Source organism: Vidua macroura, chromosome 10 (genome assembly GCF_024509145.1).
Source record: "Vidua macroura isolate BioBank_ID:100142 chromosome 10, ASM2450914v1, whole genome shotgun sequence".
Taxonomy (NCBI): domain Eukaryota; kingdom Metazoa; phylum Chordata; class Aves; order Passeriformes; family Viduidae; genus Vidua; species Vidua macroura.
Genome location: NC_071580.1, coordinates 9,440,157 through 9,457,749, shown reverse-complemented (window position 1 = coordinate 9,457,749; position 17,593 = coordinate 9,440,157). Strand labels below are relative to the sequence as shown.

The following is a 17,593-nucleotide window of genomic DNA, read 5'->3' as shown; positions in this document are numbered from 1 at the left end:
CCCAATCATCCAGCATGCCCCAATGAGTTGGAAAGCATGTAATTAACCCCTTCTCAGGAACCACAAGTAAACAGAATTGTTTGAGGAAGCCCTGATTACTCAATGTGAACTGGACTTCCAGCTCAAGTGTCTGCTGTTGTGTTAAAATTAGGGATTATTTTGGAAGCCTGCTTCCTCAGTGATGCTTCTGGCCCTAGCAACTGCTCTTCTCTCCCAAGGAATCCCTCACACACAGCCCCTGGGTGCAATGCCATGCTCCTCTCTTGTGCTAAAAGCAAGTTCAGTTTGAAGTGCTAAGGTTGTAGGATGTGCTTACATTGGTGAAGCTGAACTCCCTCCCATGTGAGAGCAGAGGAGAAAGTTTTCAGGTACTCAAAGTATAAACTGAACAGTTTTTCAGAACACATTTCTCTCTTCCTTTCTATAAATTAAACAAGTACATGCAGCAATAGGCTGGCTGGAAGACAAAGCATCTCTAAAGTGCAATTGTCTCTGGAACAGACGCCTGCCCCTGGACAAGGGACGGGAAGTCTGAGCTGATGTCTCCCTTGCAGGGAGCGTGGCCACAGCCGGGCACGAGCAGTTTCCTGTGGGGATGGTGTGGTGTCTCAAGGCTTCCTCACAAATGAGGAATGTCTGCTCAGCCTCTCTTCTGGTTTACTAAAGGCAACATAGATATTTCTCAACTATTTCAACTTGCTAAAAGCTTCAGTTATGAAATGCTTCTCCAGACTTTCCTGTTTGTCAGACTTTGCACTACACAGCCCCCGTGGCAACTCTCAACGTACTCTACCATGTTTTTGGAGAAGTGCAGTCCAGATTTTGACTTAAACTGTCCTGCCAGAAGTATTTTTTTTTTTTTTTTTTGCTAGGACAAACAAAGGAAGACTAGACTTGAGACTAGATCTGTACACAGACTGCAGAGTGCTTCTAATAAAGCTTCTTGTCCATGCTATGGCTGCTTGAGATCATAATTAGTTGTCTGACATCCTTCCTCTTAAAGAGCAAAATGCATTTTCTCTTTAAGACAGCAAACAACAAAAAGTATTATTTCATTCAGAGTTGGACAAAGGCCTTTATGTAAATTCTGCTATCCAATAAAGACTATGTACAAACACATGTAAAAAGCACTTAAAAGTTTGTTCCCTAGGCTTAACTTTCAAAGCACTCCTCACTTTTACCAACAGCTTAGTCTGGTCTTGTCAGAAGTTTATTCTTCTAATTGCCAGCACAAAAGGTTTTTAATTTATGTTTTGACAGCTAAAATTCTACATCTTCATAAATACAAAGACCTGTCAATAGTGCCAGCGCAGAAGCAAAGGAACCAGATGCAGTACTAACAGCTGGGGGAGACTGCAGTGATAAAAAGTTAAGAAAAGCATCTGCTTATAGTTTGATAAAAGCTATCTGTCTAAATCCAACCTAGAAAATCAGATCCTGCTACAGCTGGCATAGAGATTATGAACATCTCACAGAACAAAAAAACCCCACCACCCTGTTTAAAAATAGGCTTCAATCAAGAGGATATTTCCTTCACTTCTGTCCTTTCTATTGTAAAAAAAGAAATGTAAACCAACTCATAACAATATTCTGATGTCTAAGGGTCAAGATAGCAATCCTGAATTTGCATTCTAAGCTTAGAAGAATTTACTTCAGTAAAATATTCCACATGTAAAATAAAGCTACTCTATTTCTCACACCCTTAGTTTGAACATGGGCCTTTAGGTCAAGCCTTTCTCTACTTTGCTGAAAGCCTGGGTTGGAAGGTGCACAAAGGCTCTCGCCTCTCTTCCGTGCTCAGATCTATCTCATTTCATCAGCTTTAAATTCACATCCAGGTACCACAGGCATAAAATCAGAATGCTTTTTGAAAGCCACATGAAAAGTTTTTAAACGAGCTGCACAGAAAGGCATTTACACGCAGAATACGTCAGCAATAAAAGACACTGCACGACCAACACATGTGCCAGTACCTCACGGTATGACAAGGAACAAGGTGTTTAGCTGCTCCTGCACCTGACGACCAGGTATTTCCCTTCCAAGCAGAGGTGCTTTAAGGGCAGGCCGGAGGGAAAGGGATCGGATCTTCCTGGCGCAGAGCTACTTCACCTGCCCTCTGTAAGCTGTCCTCGCTGCGGGTGGGGGGCTCCGGCTGCCCGGGGCCGCCGCCCCCGGCCCAGCCCCTCTCAGCGCCGGGCAGGGGCGGTGGTCGCCGCCACCCGGCTGAGGACTTTGGCCGCGGGGACCCCCTCACCCGCGGCACCCCACATGGCCGGGACGGGACCCCGGCCCCGGCATCATGAGGCCTCCTTCCCTGTCCCCCTGCCCCAGCCGGCTCAGGGCCGGTACCAGCCCTGAGGGACCCTCCCGCCACCACCGGAGTGCGGACGCCATTGAGACCCGCGTTGCCATGGCAACCTCCCTCCCGCCCCGGGGGCCTCGCCACAGCGGGACGCCGATCCCCGCGCCCCCCGCGCCGCCTCACGGCCCCCGCACGGAGGATACAGCTTGAAGCCGCGGAGGATCTCCTTGGCCCGCTCGTCTGTGGCCGACATGGTCCTGCCGCGCCGCGGGCGGGCGGACGGGGCTGGGCCGGGCCTGGCGGGAGCGCGGCGGTGACAGCGGAGCCTCGGGACCCCCCGCCCCTCCCTCCCGCGCACCCGCCACTGCCCGGCGCAACCAACCCCAGCGGCCGCCAGCGGCCGCCCGCCGCCGTGCCGACCAATCAGCTGCTGCTGCCCCACCTCGCCCCGCCTTCTGGCGCAGGAATGACAGCGCTACTGACCAATCAGACAGCGCTCTTCCTCATTCAAGGGTGGGTGCGCAGTGGTCGCGGAGATTCTTCGGTTGGGCCTGACGTGGCCGCGGTGGAGGCGCCGCAGGATGACCGGGCAGGGGGAGCGGGCGGTCCCCGGGCCCGGGAGGCCGCAGCGGGGAGCAGTCGAGGGGGCGAGAAGCCGTCCCGGGCCTAGTCAGCGGCGGCCGAACGGCCCCGAGCCGCTGGAGCTCGGCTGGCGCTTCTCCCCACGCAGTGGGGGTCCCGAGGTTTCGTCTTTGGGGCTGCTCGGCGGAGCTCCGCCCTTGAATTCGGGTGGTGCTGGGGACCCGGCTGCTCAGACCCGGAGCAGCTTCTGCTGGAGACCTTGAAAACCCACCTGGACGACTTCTGTGTCATCTGCTCCAGCTGACCCTGCCTCGGCAGGGAGTTGGACTGGATGATCGCCAGAGGTCCCTCCCAAACCTAACAGTTCTGTGATTCTGCGTGTCCCGAGGCCGGAGCCAACAGGACCAGCATTGTGGAGAAGGTTTAAGATAAATAGTGTGCTACCCCCTGGAACAAAGGCATCCTTCTTTATGCTGCAGAAATTTGAATCACAGATCAGCTTGAGTTGAAAGGGACTTTAAAGACCATCTAGGCTGGCCTTGAACACATTCAGGGATGGGGCATCCACAGTTTTGCCAGGCAACCTGTGTCAGTGCCTCAGCACCCTCAGAGGAAATACTTTCATCCTTCTATCTAAATCTGCCTTCTGTCATTTTAAAGCCATTCCTCTTGTTCTATCACTAGAATTCTATTGCTTTGTAAAAAGTCCCTCTCCAGCTTTCTTGTAGGACCCCTTCAGGTACAGACAGAAAGGCCTGAATAATGTCACCCTGGAACCTTCTCCACGCTGAATAATGCAAATTCTTCCAGCCTTTCCTCATAGAAGAGGTGCTCTAGCCCTCTAATCATCTTCATGGCCTTTATGTTTGTGTAGCAGAGTTGATTGTGGGGGGGAAAGTCTGGTTTGTTAGCACATCCCAGGAGCCAGGCTGCTCTTTTACATGAGCTAATTAACCCCTCTGTTAACAATCTGAGTGCAACTGATAAAAGCATTAAGTCATGGTAAAAATAAAGCCAGCAGTTGTAACCCAGTCCTCAAATGAGGACCAGTGAACAGTCAGGGTGCCATCAATACACTCATGGCTCTGCTTGCCTCCAAATCACCCACTGTACAAAAGTGGAGACTGTAAGTGTTAATAAAGGCTGCATTTAATACATAAGGGCGAGGCCACTGCCAGTATCCCTGACAAGAGATCTTAATAATAAAAATAGGCAGCATTTATTTTCCTTATGTATATGATCCATGCTCAATTTCCCACCATCAGTTTAAGTGTATGAAGGGGTCATTTTGAGTCTGGGCAGAGTGCCAGGGGTGAGCTGTGCAAATATATAAATCTATATTTTATTAAGAATCCATCCTGGATTTTAGCTAGGCTGTGGAATTGCATGCTGTCTAAAGAGGAGGGACTAAAGATCACCGAGGAGAAAAGACTGATGAGGAGAAAAGGCAAGCAAGACAAAAGCAGACCTGGAAAAGGCAGAAATAAGTGGTTGTGTGTAGGAAATGAGCCTGCCAGGTAGAAGTAGGACATGCTGGTTTACAGAAGTTGGAAGAAACTCAATCCTGTTCAGGCTCCTCAGAGATGAAGGAGCCAGAGACCAAATGGATTTCATAGAAGGGAATTCTTGCAGCTTTGAAGGGCTTCTCTAGCACAGGAGTAGGGATGTTTGTGGAGTTTCGAGTTGGAGCCTTTGCATTTCCTGGCCAAGTCTCAGAATTCCCAAAGGGAGGCACAGGCCTCTCATTCATGAACTTCTGAAAATCACAGAAGAGGTCATAGCTGAAGTGTGAAGCTCTTGTGACTAGTGCAGGGCACAACTCAGAGTGACAAAAACCCTGGGATCTCTCAAAGTCCTTGGGCTGCATTAACACAAACAGCACTCTTGAGCACATCATCTTAAAAATCTCCTTGCAAGAAAGTTACTGCAAATCCCTCTATCCTTTGGTGCCACTTGGAATTGAAAGCTTTTCCTTCACATCTCTGGCAGGTGTGGCAGCTTCTGAGCAACCACTGCAGGTGAGAAGATGTCTCCAGCCTGTTTTCTGCTTCTCCAGCAGCTGTTCTCAAGGTGCAGGTAAAGGAGCTGGTGTTTCTGCAGAGCAGCATAACTGGGAGATATTTTAGTAAACCAGGGCTTCATCCCACCCCAACCTGATGGAAGAGGCTGTACAACTTCACATCTACAACCACCCAGACATCACTCCTTGCCTGGCTGAGATGAGAGTCCAGCAAGCAGCTTAGTCCCTGGATCCTGGGAAATAAAGAGAGTTTGGAAACTTTTCAGTAGGGCCTGGGAGCTCCCCTCCATCATGCTCTGGAGGTGTGTGCTGGCAGCTGCAGGGAATGAGGATGAATGCATGAAGGGTTGTGGAAGCACACACAGGTGAGTAATGAAATATAAGGAAAAATATTAGAAACACAAAAGTGTTTTCACTGTTGGCCCTCTCCTTGGTGAGGTCAGGTGTCCTCAAAGTCTGGGGGTCCAGGACCCCACTGCTTGGGGACATTACTGTGGCAGTGCAGGGAAATAAGGTGAATTATGTGCTGCCTTAAAGGGACCTGGACTGCAGAATCACAAGGGGAAGAGGTGGGGTGAGCCAAGAGATAATGCCAACATTAAAAGATAAAATGGATTAACATCTCCTGGCACACAGAGAGCTGCGTGGGTGGAGCAAGAGGTTGCAATAGCTGTTTAAAAGGGAATGAGACAGCTGGACATACACATATTTTTCCTCTTAAAAACAAAAATCCGTCCCAGAAGCTGAGCTTAGCTGACACTGTCCTCCAAAGTCCAGGTCAGCCAGCCAGGCTGGCTGTCAACAGTTGGGAGGTATCAGGACAGGGACTCCTGGCTGACCTACATGGGGCTAGCAGATGATTTTTACCCACAGGCTCTAGCAAAAGGTTGCAGAATCCATGGAAAATAGCTCACAATCATATATTTCCATTTCTATTTCAGCCTGGAATTGGAGCTTTAGCAAGTGTTGGGAAGAAAGAGGCCACACGCTGTTTGTCCAAGGCAACTGTTCCAGCATGTCTGCAGGATGACAGGAACCGTGGGGAAGGGCCTGGTTAGAATGTGATTAAAGAGGTAATTCTCCCTCCCTGTGCAGATGAGGGCTAAGTGTGGCTTAAGTAAATTACTGACTGGCTTGTTATAGCCCTGGCTGAGTTCCCTTGTTGCGCAGGGCCTGTTTTTTTACATCCAATTTGCTGTGAAGCCCAGAGTGTCACAACAGCACTCCAACACCTGCATCTCTGCACTTGTCTGACACCCCTTCTCTGATGGATGATGGGACCCTAGGGCCGTGGCTCTGAGACACAGGCTAAGCCCCATCAGTTTCCCTAATAGCTTCTGATGTTCATTCCTTGAAAGTTCCCCCCTCCTGGTCCATGATTTGATCTTCAGAGACTTGCTGACTGAAAGCCAGAAGCACTTTGCTCTCAGCTGAAGGATTTTTAACAGAGGCACATTTTATTCACAACATGGCATTGATGAGCCTACAAACCTTGGGAAGGTTAACAATCCCCAATTCCCTCTTGTTTCCACCCTCATTCTGATACCCCTTCGAGCATCTTTTGGCTCCTGATCTATGCCCTGGGGAGGATCTTAACCCTTCCAGTTCCCTCCCTGCTCCCCCATGTCACAGCAAGAGCTCTGCCCTTTGGTTTATCGTTTGTATGGACCATTTTTCTATGGAGTTCAGAATCAGTTCTATCTTCACTCCATCTCTTGCTATTTCCCAGGAGGACTGGCCCGAGAGGCTCAGCTGGTAGAATCATAGAATATCCTGAGTGGGAAGGGACTCACAAGGATCATCCTTGCACAGGACAGTCCCAAGAATCCCACCATGTGCCTGAGAGTGTTATCCAAACCCTCCTTGAGCTCTGCCAGGTTTGGGGCTGTGATCACTTCCCTGGCGAGTCCGTTCCAGTGCTCCGTGCAACCATTCAATCTTATAATGGCCCCACTTCTAATAACGAAGTGGCCTTACAACAGCAGCCCTTTGCACGGGTTATTTTGGGGTGCAAACGCCTGTGATGCTGCCACAGGACCTCGTATCCCCTAAAAGAGAGGCAGGGATTTTACTTGCTTATGCTGGAACAGCTGCTAGGACCCAGCAGAGCAGTTGTTGCAGCATAAGCAAGTGAAGTTTGCTCCATGGGCTGCTGGACCATGGCTCTATAGGTGCCAGCACACCCAGCCCCGTCCCCATCCCGGTATCCCCGGGATGCCGGCTCGCGGCTCCCGCTCCGTGCGGGACGTTCGGGCGGAACGTTCGGCGCGGCCCGCGCGTTCCGCTGGGGAAGGAGCCGCGCGCGGACACCGGTGCCGCCATCATGGCGACTTGAGGCGCGGCGGGTTCGGCGCCGGGAGCGGCGGGACGGGAGGCCGGGAGCGGAGAGGTAATGCCGGGGCTGGGAGAAGCCTCCCGGGAACAGGGGCGGCGGTGAGGGACTCCCAGTAAATTACCCCCTGCGGCAGGGCTCGGTAGGGCCCGAGGGCTCTGCCAGGGGTCTGGGGGGAACGGCAGGGCCGACAAACCCCCGCCTTCCTGCTGCAGGGTCTGCGGGCCGCTTCCCGCTCTGAAACTCCGTGAGCTACCTTAGAAAGGCCTGACCGCAAGAGAAGCCCGGCTTGTTCCCCTGCTTGGGTTGTTGTAGTCTTTGGACAAGCTACGTTGGAGCGTGTGCTGTATTTCAGTCACTTCTCACCGCGATAAGTCGGTTGTGGAAGCAGCGAGGTATTCCCTGTGACACGGGTGTGCACACACACGTTACAATAACACCGCAGTTGTCCGAACATTTACTTGGAAAGGGGCAGAGAATTGGCATCTCTTTCCCAGCAGAGCATGGATTCAGCCAGCCAGTCTTTTGTAATCTCATACACCAGCGTGTGGTTTGATTACCTGTGAGGGAGGACAATAGAACTGTGAAATCTGAGCCTCATTCCCAGCACAGTCAATCCATATTCTCTCGTGAGGAAATTGCCCTCTCTGTGAGCAGAGGGAGCACACTGATGTGTTAGGCAGGCACACCGAACCTTCTGTAGTGCAGGGGTTCCTGGGTCAGAGCTGAGGTGCTGTTCAGCCGGCTGTGCTGTGCCTCTGGTGGAAAGAATCCCAGAGAGACTTTGGGGGCTGAGATATCTCAGTGTGGAGACTGCTAAAGGTTGCCCTCTAAAGCTGAGACCATTTGTACCTGCAGGTGTAATAGAACAAAGTAAAGTGTATTTTTAGAAGTTGACTAACACAGGAAGCTGTGATGCCTTCACAAGCCTTAATTTGGTTAGGCCTGGTGAAGCAGCAAAGCCCTTGTATGACTGTGCTGCCCCCACAAGGGTGGATGTGGGCCCAGCTCATGTGGGTCACACAGAACCAGACAGGTTCTCTGGTGTTTGGTTTTCATCAAGGTTATACCCTCTGCTTGATAACTATCCCATACAAACATAACACAAGACCTCCCTTATCTGCTAAGTTCTTTGTTTGCTTTCTGAATAACATGCTTGGGAAGTTTTGTCTTAGTTGTTTGTAAACAAACAGCTCATTTTGTGGAACTAGTTAATAAATAGTGATTTACATTTCAAAAGCAACATGTTGGTGCTGGGAGACAGCGTGCACACCAGAAATGTCAGGCAGCAGCTGAAGACAAAGACCTCTCTTTACAGGGACTTAAATAGAGCCTTTGTAGAAAGGGTATTTTTATCACTTAAGCTTCCCAGTTAACCCCAAGCACTTGAACTGCACAGTGCAGACAGGGGAGCTGCTTACAGGCCCCACTTCTTTTTACCTTTTGGGCTCAATGGGAATTATGGAAACACAGTGTATCAATAGCCAGAGTCAAAGGAAAAGGTGTGCTGTGTGGGCATATAGGGTGCATCAGTCCTTCATAGGGAATTATGTTGGTTGCTGATTTGGAGCTGTGTAATGAGGAAGGAGAAAGTCAGTCAAGTGTATCAATAAGCATCTTTACAGTTGGCATTATTTGGCAGCATCACTAGAAGGAAAAGTCTGAAAACAACATGAAATCTAAACTCCTGTCTTATAAGAAGGGATCTGCAAAAGCAGATCCTTTTAGGGAGCTGATCAGACAGAAATTTTGCTTAGAAATTGTGGAAGTCATCCTTGCTCCCCAGCTAAATCAGCAGTTGAACCTGCTGGGTTTTTGGCCTGCCCCCTGAATGCTGAAGAAAAGGCTGGCAGCTGAAATGTTGCTGAGCACCTTCTGGTCCCCTGCCAGGCAGAGGAGAAAGGATGTGTTAATATTATGTTCTTTTGCTGACAGATTGAAAACCTAGAATGGCAGGAGAACAGAAGCCGTCCTGCAATCTTCTAGAGCAGTTCATTTTACTAGCCAAAGGAACAAGTGGCTCAGCTCTGACTGCTCTTATAAATCAAGTGCTGGAAGCTCCTGGGGTTTATGTCTTTGGAGAGCTGTTGGAGTTAACAAATGTGAAAGAGGTAAGAGTTGAGTTTTTATTCTAATGCCCCTTCTGCACTACCAGTATAAGGGATCTCCAGAAGTTTCCACAGGTAGACTGTGGGTGAAATTTCTGTGCTAGGAGGGCCTGCTGCAACTTACCTGGCTTGAGAGATGTTTTTGAATAAGAGGCTGACCTTGCTTTTGCCTGTATATGTTAGGTGTTAAAGAATACCTATATAAAGCTTTGCTACCTTAAGGCAATTGCTAACACAGCAAAAACCTGGCAGCAGCACAGTAGCAGTTTTAAGAAGGCACTTTGGCAGCCAACAAGGAAAAAGTCCCTTTCTATTTCTTTACTGTCCTGGAAAGCAGAACTTCAGTGCTCTCCAAAAGTCTTTGTGAACAGATGTCTAGTGTATCAGGCCTGGGTGGTAACCAAATCCAAACCATTTCAAACCAAGGTGGAAAGCAAGTTCCAGAGCTTTTGCTGAGAGTGCTTTGCCAGCTCCTGCCTCTTGTACAATGAAAGAATCTGAGTATCTCTGCAGCTGGAGTAACACAGTGCACAGCAAGTTTGGCTTTCCAAACAGGCTCTTAAATATGCATAAAAGCACCTCGGTGGTCATTCAGCATCAAATCACAAGTGCTGTTTTTTTCCTGGGTTTGTGTGCGGCTAATGGTATTAAAAACGCCATCAATAAAAATCACTGCTTGGTGCTGCTGTTATTCCAGTGAAGAGTTTGCAGACAAGAGAAGAGCTGTTACCTTCAAATGCACTCCAGTTACAGTGTCCCAGCTTGCTTTGCTTTGAAGCTGTGGTGGCTCTGCAGGTAAGCTGTCCTAGCTTTCACAGGATCCTTACCAGCCATCCCCATTACCTGCTTGCTTATCACCTGATGAGAGGAGCAGGCCCTGTAGGTTGTCAACTGAAGTTAAGAATTGCTTTTTTCTTTTACCTCCCAAGTTGCCACACAGAGCAGTTGACAGTCCAAACTGGAGTTAAGTTCCAGTGCATAGAAATGACTGGATCATCTTGACTCTAAAACTGCTGCAATATCCTACTCTTGAGGCCTTAGAAGGGTCCAGCTTGGAATAGAATTGCTTTTCTGCTTAAGTCCTGTGCAGACTTACACCATTCTCTGGAGAAGGTGCCTATCAGGGTTGTGTGACCTTTCTTTTCTCCCCATCCAGCTTGCTGAGGGGTCTAATGCTGCTTATTTCCAGCTGCTGAACCTGTTTGCTTATGGAACTTACCGGGACTATGTAGGTAAGAGACCCGTTTGCAGAGGGTGGGACTGGGTTGCCTTTAGGATTGTCAGAGGCAATTCTTTGCTTTCTTAGATGCCTGCTGTAGTGTGGCTGGGTGAAAGCATCCAGGAACAAGAGTTTCTTAGGAAGAGCATTGTCTGTATGGAGTCTGGGTCATGTGTGGTTTTTGCTTGTTAAAAATGAAAGGAAGGGTTAGAGTCTCTGGGGTGCTACTGGTTTGGATGGGACTGCACTGCTGGGTTGAATTGGTCTGCAGCAGACCAATTCAATTGACCAAGTCAATTCCTTGATGTTCACAGGCCACTTACCTCTGTAGAGGGAAATTTCAGACATCTCTATGGAAATTTAGATGACACCAGTTATGGAAACTGCAGAAAACTTAGACAAAATTGTTCTGTGTTATTTATAAAAATCTATATGGTTTGTGAGATAACATTTTATTCCATGACGGCATTGCTGAAACAAAGTGAATAATTTCTTAGCTAGAATACAAGTTGAAATAATGACTTTTATCCAGCTTTAGAAAGACTATGTGTGAATCATCTTTGTATCTGTTGAAATGTGCTTTTATCTCCGGTGCTTATGCTTCCATTCTGCTACAATTTAATGCTTCATTTGTGGGTAGCAGCCTCATCCAGACCATTACAGAGTGTGACAAATAATTCTGTCATAGTGCTGTTTCTCAGGGTGGTGGATGAGCTATCTAGTTCCTGTAAGGAGCAGTGGCATCTGTAAGTGCAAGGACTGGAAATTCCAGTGTCTGTGGAGCAACATGAACCTCATGAATTCTGTGACTGATTAGAAGATGTGCTTGCTGTCCATGGCTCTTGTGTCACTGTGTGACAGCACAGTTCATTCTTCCTTTTCTAGTGAAGAAAGAGAAAGGGGAAAAAGCAGTCAAAATGCAGAGCATTGGATGAGGTGGGATGGATGGGAGAACTTGAGTGGCCCTGAAACACTAATTTCCATTAAAGTAGATATTTTAAAGAGTTTCTTAGCTTTGGAGGGCTGCCAGTTTCCTTTCTCTTTTTAAATATTCATGAGGCACATGGATATAATACAGTGACAGTGTGGCCATCTAGATTAATGATTTCTCCTCTCTTCCTCAGCTTGGTACTTTGCACTTTAAATTCTGCAGCTCTTCAGGGAAATAAAACCAGCTGTATTTGCAACCAGTTCAGCAAAGGGGGAAGATTTTTTTTTTCTGTCAGCTTGTTAATGAAATAAAAATTACTTGGTAGAAACAAAGCCATTGACCAACTGTTTTGGCCAGGCACCAGTTATGAATTACCTTATAATTCCAGAACCAGAATTACTAAAGAAGCAGATAAGAATGGAATTGCCAAGTTGTTCTTAACTTGTCCCCTTCTCTCCCTGGTTGTGCCAATTTATCTGCAGCAGCACACTCTGCTCACCAGCCAGCACCCACATTAGCTGGAAGTGTTCAGTATTTCAGGCTGTAGTGTAGCATAACTAGCCTGAAGTTCTGCAGCCTGGATTATGTAATTTTCAAAGTTAAATCCTGAATCTTGTCTTTTTGACATTAACAGCAAACAAAGATAACCTGCCTGAATTAACAGCGACTCAGAAAAACAAGCTGAAACACTTGACGATCGTAAGCCTGGCTTCCCGAATGAAGGTAAAATGTGTGGGGTTTGACAGCTGTTGTCTCTTGGTTTTGTTGTAGAAAATGGCATCCATTCCAGAGCACTGAAGTTGTACCAGCCTGCATGGGTACTCACAAAAAATCCTGTTCTGGGAAGGTACATGTAGGGTACAGTGTTCTCTCTCCTGGTGCATTTGGAATATTGACTTAGTGGACTTCCATGGGGGAAGCATGGGGGTGTCTGAACTGATGTCCAGATTGGTCAGGAAGGTCCGGGAAACTTTGTATGGCTTTTTTCACTGCTGGAGACAGAGAATCATTCTTTAAAACACTGACTTTTTGTTCTAGAGAAAATTATGCCACACTCTTAATTTCTTCTACAGTCCCATTTACCTTTTTTCTTCTTGAATGTGCTATACTATACCAAAGCTTCAGGAATTACCAAAGTTGTGTCAGAATATTTCATAGCCTGGCAAGCATTTGTTCTGCCATGATCAGTCACTGCTGCACCTGCAGGTCAAAGTGTAGGATACAATAAACATTTGAGTCTCAACCTTTTGAGACTTAGCCATTCATTTTTGCTTTAGGACTGTTAACTTACTCTTGGTCTTGCTATTTTCAGTGCATTCCCTATTCTGTGTTGCTGAAGGACCTGGATATGAGGAATCTGAGGGAGCTGGAAGATCTCATTATTGAAGCGGTTTACACAGATATTATCCAAGGGAAGTTGGATCAACGAAACCAGGTGTTAGAGGTGGATTTTTGTATTGGCAGAGACATTCAGAAGAAGGACATCAGTAACATTGTCAAAACACTCCAGGAATGGTGAGGCAGTCTCTCCACCCTCCTTGTTCCTTGTACATAGCTTGTCCTCACAGTTTCAAGTGCTGGCTCAATTTCACTATGTTCCATTAATCAGGAGTCTTATGCTATAAGTAGGCACTTGGAGGAGGAGTCCGTTGGGCAAGTTTTCCAAAATCCCATCTGGGATTCAATTTGCATTATGTATCAAGCCAAGCTTTACCATACTGTGAGCTTCTGCTCTCACTGTAGCTTTTACATGGCAGAACCCAGTGGCAAGTCGAGGACTTTGCAGAAAGAGGTGCCAAACTGGACTCATGGTTCTGTGGTGGGAGCTGCAGCACTTTATAATGAAGACAGAACTGTTACTTTTCAGCCTTTTTCACTGTGTTGAGAACTGTGTGGGCAAATTCTAGAGAATCACAGCTCTTTCGATGGGATGTCTCTTCAAGTTTGAAGTTTCAGGTGGCTTTGTCTTCTCTTTGTTCCTGCAAATGCAGCCTGTTTGCAGCTATAGTGGGACTGTGGTATTATCTCTTTGTACCTTTGCCAGGAAGCTGTTTCTCATCTTTTTGTAGGATTCCCTTCCCACCTAAAGAAATTCCCGCATAGACTGTGGAGTCCATGGCAGGTCCTGAGCTGACTGGGAATTGCTTCCTAGTTGCTGTGGTAATGAGTGCATGAAAAGTAATTAAACTGCTGGACAAATATGCTGTCCTGTGGTGGGGGCAGGTTTTTTGCTTCTCTGCTCCAACTCCCTCAGTCCCATCACAGTGGGAGGGCTCTGACAGCTTCCAGGACCTTGCAGCATTGTTTGGAAGGTAACAGTGAACTCACTGCCAATTCCCTTTTTGTCTTTTCCAGTTCTGAGTTACATGCTGAGTGCTCTTGTCATTTGAACACTTAACAGGCAGGAGGATTATCTCAATATTACTTTTTTTCTATAATTTTAAAATTTTACATTTGAATACTGTGTTGCATCCTGTTTAAGCTGTAATTCTGTCTGAAAAGGAAGATGAAAGTGCACTGAACCTGCACTTACTCTCTGATGGTAAGGGTAACACAGACTCCAGAGACTGCTGAGAAATGCATTGGGTACGCAGCAAAGCTTTTTCTTGCCAGCTTTTTGCAACTCTAAGCAGGAAGTATAAATTTAATAATCTCTTAAACTTTTAGATGAGCCTGACTTTTCAGATTGCCTGATTGAGCTGCTCCAGGGAGAATTCGTAAACACTGTTTGACATAATTTGTGTCTTGCAGGTGTGATGGCTGTGAAGCAGTTCTTTTAGGAATTGAGCAGCAAGTACTTAGAGCCAACCAGTACAAAGAGAACCACCACCGAACTCAGCAGCAGGTAGAGATGGAGGTGGGTACAGAGACATCTCAGGCCTCTATGCTGTGGGATAAATGTTTGTTTGCTGAAGGAAATAATCTATAATAAATGCCTGGTTGATGGTCACGGCTCTCAGAAGAAGGCTAACAGTCATGCAAATCAGTCATGGGGTAGAAAGAAAACACATCTGCTTCTGAGTGCAAGACCACAAACATCAGACATCCAGTTGAGTGGAATTTCTCTTGATAATTTTTTATAAATTTAGGCTAGGTTACTGCACTAATTGTGGTTTCCTGTATTGATTCATTAGGAAAACTGTGCTTTTACCACAAATCTTCATTGCAACTCTGTTCCCTTCGTACAAGGCAGGCAGGAATTCAAAAACACTTCTCTTTGTTAAACCTGGAAGTGTAGTTAGAAGTCTCTGGAGTCTCGATTGCTTTTGCAGAGAGTGCCCGCGGCAGCTCCCCCAGTCGGGCCGGGCCCTGGCGCGCTCCCGCCGTTAGGTGGCAGCACGAGCCCGCGGTCCGGCCCGGCCCTGCGTCCGTCCGAACGTCGGCTCCGGCCGCTGGGAAGGTGGGGATGGGCCTCCCAAAACACTGCATCAGGGGTTATCATCCCTGCAGGTTTATGTTTGCATCTGCTTGGAGGCTTGTTCCGTATCCACAGCACATTTGGTTTGCCAGATGCCTTTGGCTTGGAGTTGGCACACCTGAGTCCCAAACCTTGGGGTTTTTTTGAAGGTTTGCTCACTGTATTTGTGGTGAGCCCTGCAGAGTTCCAGGGAATTGAGAATGGTGCTTAGTGCTGTATCTCTCCTTTTCAGACAGAGTAACAGAAACATTACTGCTGCTTTCCATGAAACTAATTTCTGTTCCTGCTTCTTAGCAAATACGTGTGTCTCAGGTAGTCAGACAGGCCAAATGGCATTTTTGATTTTTGAGTTCTGTCCTGAGAGTAGATTTTTCTTTCACTGTCTCCTTTCCCCTTCCTGCTTCTGGCTAACAGAATGGTAGGATGGCTTCTTCTGCACCAGGGCAGTAGTAGGTCCCTACAGCCAGACAGAAGGGTGGTAAAATATTGTACCACTGTCTCTTAGGAAAAAAAAAATAATCCCTGGTTATTCCAGACTAGAAATACTATCAGCTCTGTCTGTAAATGAGGATGAAACATTACCTTTATTAAACTGAAATGCAGAGCATGTTACTGCTGGGAGAGTCTCTTTTATAATCTCCACTCTTTAACTCCAGGGGTTTTTCAAAATGTTTATGAACAGAGTGTCTGCTGTGAGGGGAGGAAGAAGCAGGTGCTGATTCACTGTCTCTTCTTGGCCAGGTCACAAACATAAAGAAAACATTAAAAGCTACAGCCTCGTCGTCGGCACAGGAGATGGAACAGCAGCTGGTAGAGCGAGAGTGCCCTCCACACACAGAACAAAGGCAGCCCACAAAGAAGATGTCCAAAGTCAAAGGGCTGGTCTCCGGCCGTCACTAGAACATGCCATCTAAATGTCATTCAGTTAGGAATGACAACAGGAGGAGCAAAAAGGGCCTGTGTCTCCTTTTTCAGTGGGTTCTGGGCCAGTCCCCTCCCAGCTGGCAAGTAAAAGTCCTGTTTGAACAGCTCCCAGTTAGCAGCATCTGGCTAAGTTACACTGTGCAGCTCCTATGAGTTTTCAGGGTGTTCCTGTTCTGGTCCTGTTAAGAGGGACTTTTAAAGAAAGGGACTAACCAAAAGGGGCAGGAAAAAAAACAAAATATCTGTGGACCGTTTTGCTCCCTCCCAGCTAGTTCATTGCTGCTTAACCTTGAGGAAGCTGCTCTACTGAATCAGATCATGGGAGAGCTTCTATAGCAAGCATGTGAATCCCAGTTGAAGTGTGGCTACCAAAGCCAGGCTGGGAGCGAGGAAGCCATCAACACAGATCTTTTTATTCCCAAAGGGAGCACAGGAAGGTTTCTAGGCCAGGAACTGCTTTACATGGAAGCCTTCAGCCTTTCCACTACCCCTGTCTATTTTAAACTGGGGTGAAATTCACACTACCTCGCTCTGTGAAGATGAGTTCCAGTGCTGGGCTGTTTACTTAACTGTCTGTTTACTGCCCTTACTAAGCCCTTTAATCTCTCACAGATTTAAAGCACTGTTCTGCATCTCTGAGGCATCAGTACAATAAGGAGGAAGCAGGCTGCTCTTTCACACAGACTTTGCAGGTGGTTAGGGCATGCTAGGAACTATTCCTCCTGAATGTGATGTGACCTCCCAGAGCTGCTTGTGAATTGTTTCCCCCATTGATACCTTCAAAAGGTAATGCATTCGCTCTTCCTTGGATGCTGGGGACAGTGGGAGAGGAGCCTGTTTGGCATGGAGGCAGGCTGGTGGCCCAGGACCCACTGGCAGGGGTCGCAGCAGCATCCCCTTGCTGAAGCAATGGACTTGACGAGTCTTTCTGAATTTTCAACACTTTCAGGTTGTATTTTCCTCCCTCTTTTTTTTTTTTTTTTTGTACATTGTGATTCTAAAGCATTTCAGCCTTTGTTTTGTGGGGTTTTTTTATTTGTTACAAATTAACTTCAGGTGATTTGCACCTAGTTTGGCACGGTGTGGGGTTTTTTTTAAGGGGGAAGCATTGGAACAGCAATTCATAAAAGTACATTTAAAAAAAATTAAAAATGCTGATTTAATGTCAGAGTCTGGAGTCTTGACTTGAGGCTGTTTTAGGCTTGTTGTCCAATGGCACTTGTTCACTTGAGCATTTATTTGATTCGTGGTGTATGTTGACCGAAGGTCTAACTGGTCTCTCTGATGTATCTGGGGGACAGGGAAGCCTCTTCACATTTTGTCAGTAGTTCATCTTTGTCCAGATTTGTGCAGAAGGATCTGTGGCAAAGCTGGTAGCTGAGCCCCGTGTCCTGAGCCTAAACAGCTTTGATGCCTGGTTGTGGAAGGTTCACAGTTGTGCTTTTAGGCCAGTCAGTTCCTTCCTTTGCATCTAGCAGAGTGCTGCTTTGTAGTTTGGCTCCTGCATTTCACTTCTGTAAAGAGAAGCTCTTTTCCTGAGCAGGCAGAGGAGCTGTTTAAGCAGAGGACTGTGACAGTGCTCCAGTCCTGAAGCCAGCTGTCACCTGCATTTGCTCGTGCAATGCACATGCCTTCCTCTTACTGCTACCAGGACTCTGCCATCTGCGTGTTTGCAGTCCTCAGTCACAGGACTTGCTCACGTGTGAAAGTAAATCCCTCTTCTTTTCTTCTCCTGCAGTGGAGGCACACCAGCTTTC

The 17,593-nt window shown here is 47.3% G+C and overlaps 2 protein-coding genes across 5 annotated transcripts in view; one reads left to right on the top strand and one right to left on the bottom strand.

Annotated features, from left to right (window-relative positions):
• Positions 1-2,643, bottom strand: part of PDE6D (phosphodiesterase 6D) — a 34,855-nt gene extending 32,212 nt beyond the window's left edge. Inside the window, exon 1 of one of the 2 annotated variants that reach the window (XM_053985853.1) lies at positions 2,506-2,643. In XM_053985853.1, coding sequence (XP_053841828.1) covers positions 2,506-2,555 — 50 coding nt within the window. In that variant the 5' untranslated portion in view covers positions 2,556-2,643. Of the gene's footprint in view, positions 1-1,973; positions 2,315-2,505 lie in introns of those variants that run through there. The other variant, XM_053985854.1, reaches the window with a different exon arrangement.
• Positions 2,644-2,738: 95 nt separating this feature from the next.
• Positions 2,739-16,999, top strand: COPS7B (COP9 signalosome subunit 7B). Of its 3 annotated transcripts, XM_053985850.1 has the most exons (9): positions 2,739-2,815; positions 4,874-5,269; positions 5,846-5,977; positions 9,172-9,347; positions 10,501-10,576; positions 12,129-12,217; positions 12,807-13,009; positions 14,246-14,351; positions 15,654-16,999. In XM_053985850.1, the coding sequence occupies exons 4-9, from the start codon at positions 9,186-9,188 to the stop codon at positions 15,810-15,812; spliced, it is 795 nt and encodes a 264-aa protein (XP_053841825.1). In that variant the 5' UTR covers positions 2,739-2,815; positions 4,874-5,269; positions 5,846-5,977; positions 9,172-9,185; the 3' UTR covers positions 15,813-16,999. The 3 variants fall into 3 exon arrangements, with proteins under 3 accessions (XP_053841825.1, XP_053841827.1, XP_053841826.1); XM_053985852.1 differs by lacking the exon at positions 2,739-2,815 and having other exon boundaries at positions 3,014-4,960; XM_053985851.1 differs by lacking the exons at positions 2,739-2,815; positions 4,874-5,269; positions 5,846-5,977 and adding an exon at positions 7,212-7,293.
• Positions 17,000-17,593: the final 594 nt, after the last annotated feature.

Coding starts and splice junctions, on each gene's coding strand:
- COPS7B (XM_053985850.1), top strand. CDS start 9,186: ATGGCAGGAGAACAGAAGCCGTCCTGCAATCTTCTAGAGCAGTTCATT. Junction 9,348..10,500: donor AGTTAACAAATGTGAAAGAG/GTAAGAGTTGAG, acceptor CTCCCCATCCAG/CTTGCTGAGGGGTCTAATGC. Junction 14,352..15,653: donor AGCAGCAGGTAGAGATGGAG/GTGGGTACAGAG, acceptor CTTCTTGGCCAG/GTCACAAACATAAAGAAAAC.